Source organism: Morone saxatilis, unplaced genomic scaffold (assembly GCF_004916995.1).
Source record: "Morone saxatilis isolate NCDOM2014 unplaced genomic scaffold, NCSU_SB_2.0 Contig11, whole genome shotgun sequence".
NCBI classification, from domain to species: domain Eukaryota; kingdom Metazoa; phylum Chordata; class Actinopteri; family Moronidae; genus Morone; species Morone saxatilis.
In genome coordinates, this window is record NW_023339663.1 from 27,286,895 (window position 1) to 27,292,418 (window position 5,524).

The window sequence follows — 5,524 nt, forward strand, 5'->3', positions numbered from 1 at the left end:
ATCTCCACCACCTCTCTGTCTTCTTGGTCCTCACCAACGTGCCTGCTCTGGTTCCTCTCCTTCGTCTCCTTAACTCCACTGGGATCTCCCTCGGGCATGCGACGCGTAAATCCTGATACCGTAGGAGGTCCTCACGTGAATAACCTCCGGCATTTTGTTGTGTGGTGGTTGTTGTGTCCACATTCCCACACATTGTTTATATTTAAAAAAGAAATAAAAAAAAAACTAAATTAAAACTAAAAAAGTTCACCTACGGCTACAAAAAAAAAAACACTGGATGTCTATTTACAACAATAAACACAGTGCTATTTAAGAAGGAATAAAGAACTAGTAAGATTTAAGGCGAAAAAATAAGAGGCGGAGCGGGAGCTGTCACTCTCTGCGGCGCTTCTAGAATGAGTCCTAACTCTGTCCTTTCCTCCCCTCCTTCCCTTGTTTCTCCCCCAATAATGTGTTTGTGATTTCCCACTATTGGATGTGAAGGTTCTGGTCTGTGTCTGGAAAAGCTCTTCTTGAGACTTTCCTCTGCCAAAAGTGTCAATGAGCAGATACATTACTCACACACAAGTCCCAAAACTTATATCAATCACATACAGTGACACTGCAGCACCCCACGACACCTTCCAAACCGAGCTGAACTCAAAATGACAAACCTTTTCTCCCTTCTCTTTCAAAGTTCAGCCCATATAAAGGACTGGGTGTAATATGAGGCATTAACATTTTATGACAGCTCTCATCTCTTGGTGAGAGCTGTTCACAACACATTGTCTTATCACTGCTGTTCTGGCATTTCACAAAACAGTCTATTTCATTCTGGTCTGCTTTTATATATTTTGTATTTCAGTGCATCAAATCAACTGTAATTGCTGTGGTTCACAGTGAGTGTTTAGTTTAGCTGGTGTTTTGGATCAAGAGGTTCTATTGTAGTTGTATGTGTGTTTTGTTAAACAAACAGCAGAGAGAGGAAATTAGTATTTTGATTTAGCACATCAGTGCATCTTGTAGAATAGCTTTACTGCATGTGTCCTAGTTTGACTCAAATAGAAGTAGCCAATAATGTAAGTATAAATGTCAATAAACTTCAGGTACCAAGTGGGAAAGTATTGGTAGTTTTACTAGAGATGTAAAATTGTATTTTAGTGGAATCTAGAATTAAGTGCTAGACCTAATGCATAATCTACACACCACAGCATATGCTGTAAAATGAGCTAATGTGGCCCTTGTCTCTACAAGTGGTTTATTATTTGATTTGCCATTTGATCTGCCTTGGATTTCCTTTGTAATTAAACTTGAATGAGCTCATTTACTGTACAAGGGGGGCGTATGGAGACAAGGACCAAGTGAAATTGCTTCCTTGCATGTCTTTGTGCCTATTAGTGGGTCTCATTTCTCCCCTTTCCTCCCTCTCACTAATGCATCGTCTCTGCTCACTTTGTATTATTGTCCCAGAGGGCAACTGGTTTACAGCAGAAAACAGAGTAAACACTAAAACACAGAATAAAACACTGAGTAAAACACATGGCTATACATGTGGGATGCAAAAAAGTATTTCTATCGGTCTGTCCTAATTGTGTACAGTAACAGGTCCTGTTGGCAAACAGGAGGAAAGGGTTGTTCAGCCTTACTTCTACATTGAGCCTTTTATATCACATTGTTCCCAAAGAAACATCAGCTTTACTGTACAACCATGTTTCTGTACAGTAATTCCAACAACTCCAACAGAATGATTTGTCTTCTCTCTAATGGATTGCATCATATCAAGCTCAAGCGTCAAGTTTATAAGCTTTATATTTTTTAGCTAGGACCTTCAGTATTTGGATTAAGTGATAAGTTCAAATAAGTGTCAGATTTAATTTCTTTATTTTTTAAATTTATTTTTACAATATTTAAAAGGTAAGTATTGGATCAGACAGAAAAATTGATTAAGGGATCCATAATGCCAAAGTTGTTTATGACCAATGCCAACATTTTTTAATTGTCACTTTCTACAATATATGAGCATGGCAGCTGTAACTTTCTACATCCCCCAGCCCAACATCCACACCGTGACTTTTCAACTCACTATATGAAAGGCACGCTACTGCGCCACTGCATTGGCTCTGATAGATGAAGTCTTGAGATGCGTCTGGCCCTATAAACAAGAAGTTTTTCTTTCCCCTTACCTGGTTACCATGCCAACCTTTGATGGGCAAATAACTGAAATTACTGATCTCTGCACACCTAGAGACATCAGTAATAACCTGATGACTAATCAGTACCATGCCGTCCTATAGATTCAGCTGCCTCTCGGGCTCCAAGCCATTGTAAAGTGTTTCAGTCTGGTTGGCTATCTGAACATGTAAAAGGTCATTTTTTAATGTGTTGATTCATGAGGGTGGGAGGTACAGGGCTCAGCCTGTGTGCATTAGAATAAAGGCATTAAAATGCTGTCATCTAAATGTTCATTTTCATTAAACTGCTGTGGATGTGTGTGTGCTTGTTCTCTCCCTCAGTTATTTTATCCTGAACAAGCGAACTGGTTTCCTGATCATCAAGGAGAATGCCCCACCTGGCACCTACCAGTTCCAGGTCCGAGTGTCCGATGGAGTTTGGCCAGATGCTGTCTCTACTGTCACTGTGCATGTGAGGGAGCTGCGAGACGAGGCCATATACAACTCAGGGTCTCTCCGCCTGGCAGGTAATACTGACACTACTGACACACAAACACGCACACACCTCTCTGTGGGTTGGATCAGAAATGGTCTCCTGTGTCACATGTCCTCTTTGATCTTTCTCTGGTTGTCCACTGACTCCAGAATTGATGACCTTTGACTCCTTTCCTGTTGATGCTGTGTGTGGTTTGATCAGTTGTTCACAGACAGTTAGCTGATGGTGTGTGTTTCATTCAGTCTCTTGTCCAGGTCCCTTGGTGTTCTCCAGTTTAGATTCTGTGTGTGCGTGTTATCATGTGACTGTAGATCCATACTTAGTTGTAATTGAGATAGCTGAGCTGTTATAACTGAACCTGATAAAACCAGATCTGCTAAGGAAGAACTCAATGTGGTTGAAAGCTCTGTAAAAGTCAGCAGACCTTGAGTTAGGATCGGTCAATTATCCATTCGACCAAAATGTTCTTTATGTCTGGTTTACTGATAATATTTAAATATACTTGTATATGATACACAACACATCCGGTTTTGTCATTGGACTTATTTTCATCACTGTTTCTGGTGTTAACACAGTCCACAAATCCTTTATCAGTGTCTGTACTTTTTTTTCAATTACAATACAATTCACTCTTAAATGGATTCAGTGAAGACCAGATGTTTATGTAGACTGTTGTTAGTGGAAATGTATTTATAGGTGTGAACATTACACAGTAGGGTAATATTTAACTCATAAAGAGAGACTGTAGATCCTGATATTCCCAGGTTCACAAAACAACTGCCCTTGTTTTATCATTTCCAGTTCACCTTTGTGCTGCTTCATGTGCCCCTCCATTGTATCAGTTTTGTTTTGACATTCACACCAAAGTGCTTGACCCCTTTGCTTATGGCCTTCCAAGCACATTTTAACCAGTTTACAGCTGCCACATCACTGCTGTCTGTCTGATTGATGGCCCGTGACCTTCATGCTATTACAACAACAAGCAGGACCTCTAGGAAGACCATTTTGTGATTAGCTGCTAAAATCCAATGTTTTCAAAACATTAACACTGTGCTCAACTTAGAAGGGCTGACAAGGGAATGTTGGAGAATGTGGTCATTATTTGCAGACTTCTCTCCAGTCATAGAAAATTAATGAGCTCTGATTACTGTTTACTCTAGTTGTTTGCAGTGTTTCAAAGAACTGTCACACTCTCAGTTAAAGATGTTTCTTTAGCAAAAGATTACACCCATTATTAATCCCTCTCCCCTGACTCATGGGATCTCAGTTGTCGTTGGCACACACACAGAAAAGCCTGTTTCCATTACTTATGCTGGCAAAATAATTAGTGGAGAGGTTTTGCTCAGCCAGCACATTCTCCTCACATGTTGAGCAGCATCCATCATTACCTGATGTACAGCACATCGGCTGTCTGCTCAGAATTAAATTCGCTTTAGAGAAATGGGACATGGCTGAAGGATTTTTATGATTTCAGAGATATTGAAATAGAAGCAGAGGGGGAGGCCAGAGGGGGCACTCCAAAGACGTGGAACAGAGTAGAGAGAGAGAAAGAGAAAGAGGGAAAGGAATAAGGGAGAGTGAAGCCTCATATACAGTAAGTAGATAAAAGGGTTTGTTCCTCATTCTGAAAACAGGGCTGAGGTAAATTAATCAGCACCAAACCCAGCTACGGTGGAGAACAGCTGGCAACCACATTTTAATATTTGTGTAAGGGAAATCGATTCCATTCACAAAATGTAGACAAGAATGGCATATGTGTATTTAAGATTAATAATGGAATTCAAAGTGAAAGAAACTGCTCCCAAGTTTGTTTTGTTTTTTGATTGAAACTTGTTTTTTTCCCTTCATTTAATTTATATTTATAAGGTTACATTTGTCAACAACTTATCCCTGTGGGGTACTCAATTTATTGAGGATTTTCAAATGGCTCCACTGTCATCAAAGGGCTGTTAGCTGCAGAGTGTATTGATTTAATAGGCCCTGGTTGTAACAGAGGGATTTAAATTTAGAGATAGAGAGCACAGGTGTCAGCCACTGCTGTGAATACAGTGTCAAAATCACTCTTACGCTTTTAACCTGCAGTTCAGCAATGAACAAATTCATAAAAATGTAAGTTTGAGGTTTCAACAAAATGTAATATCAAGGATTAATGACTCTGAGATCATCCTGAGGTGTAGGCAAGCTACCAAAACGGGGGTACGTGCGTGTGCGGAGGATATGTAACAGAAGCCATTTCCAGGATTTTATTTTTCCATGTAGAGCTTTGGAGTAAACAGTCTCATTGATTCTCAGTCTCGGGGATTATGAAAATATTCTACTTATAGCATTACTTACACCCTCCTTGACATTCTAAATCCCATTTCAAGAACAAATGTGGAATGCAATAAGGACGCACAAAGAAAGCACTCTGCTTTGCTGAGATTAAAGCTCCCCCTCTCTTTCACTCTCTTCCTCTCTTTCTCAATATTGATGCAAAGGTAAAAAATGTGATAAACAAAAAGTCCTTGAAATGTCCACATAACACTAGCTTAGAGTGAAATGCATAGGGCTCAAACTGAAAACACAGTGAGAAGAGCACATGAGTACATACACAGCAAATAACAGGCATGATGGCGCAGTCAGCTCTCACACTTTCCCATCAAATCATCATATTTTAGAACCAGGAACCAGCATTATTTAGCATTTTAGATTATTGTTACATTGATAATGAATATTGTTTTTAATTATATTATTTAATTATTTTTTTCAAATAGGTCAGTTGGGTAAGCTGCTTCCTGCAGTAAATGGTAAATTGACCTGTATTTGTATAGTACCTTTTTAGTCTTCCGACCACTCAAAACGCTTTTACACTACATGCAACATTCGCCCTTTCACACAC

The 5,524-nt window shown here is 39.5% G+C and overlaps 1 protein-coding gene across 1 annotated transcript in view; it reads left to right on the forward strand.

The window, feature by feature from the left end:
* Positions 1-5,524, forward strand: part of si:ch211-186j3.6 (neural-cadherin) — a 275,078-nt gene that overhangs the window by 147,334 nt on the left and 122,220 nt on the right. Inside the window, exon 24 of the mRNA XM_035682213.1 lies at positions 2,493-2,677. Within this exon, the coding sequence (XP_035538106.1) occupies positions 2,493-2,677 (185 nt within the window). The remainder of the gene's footprint in view (positions 1-2,492; positions 2,678-5,524) is intronic.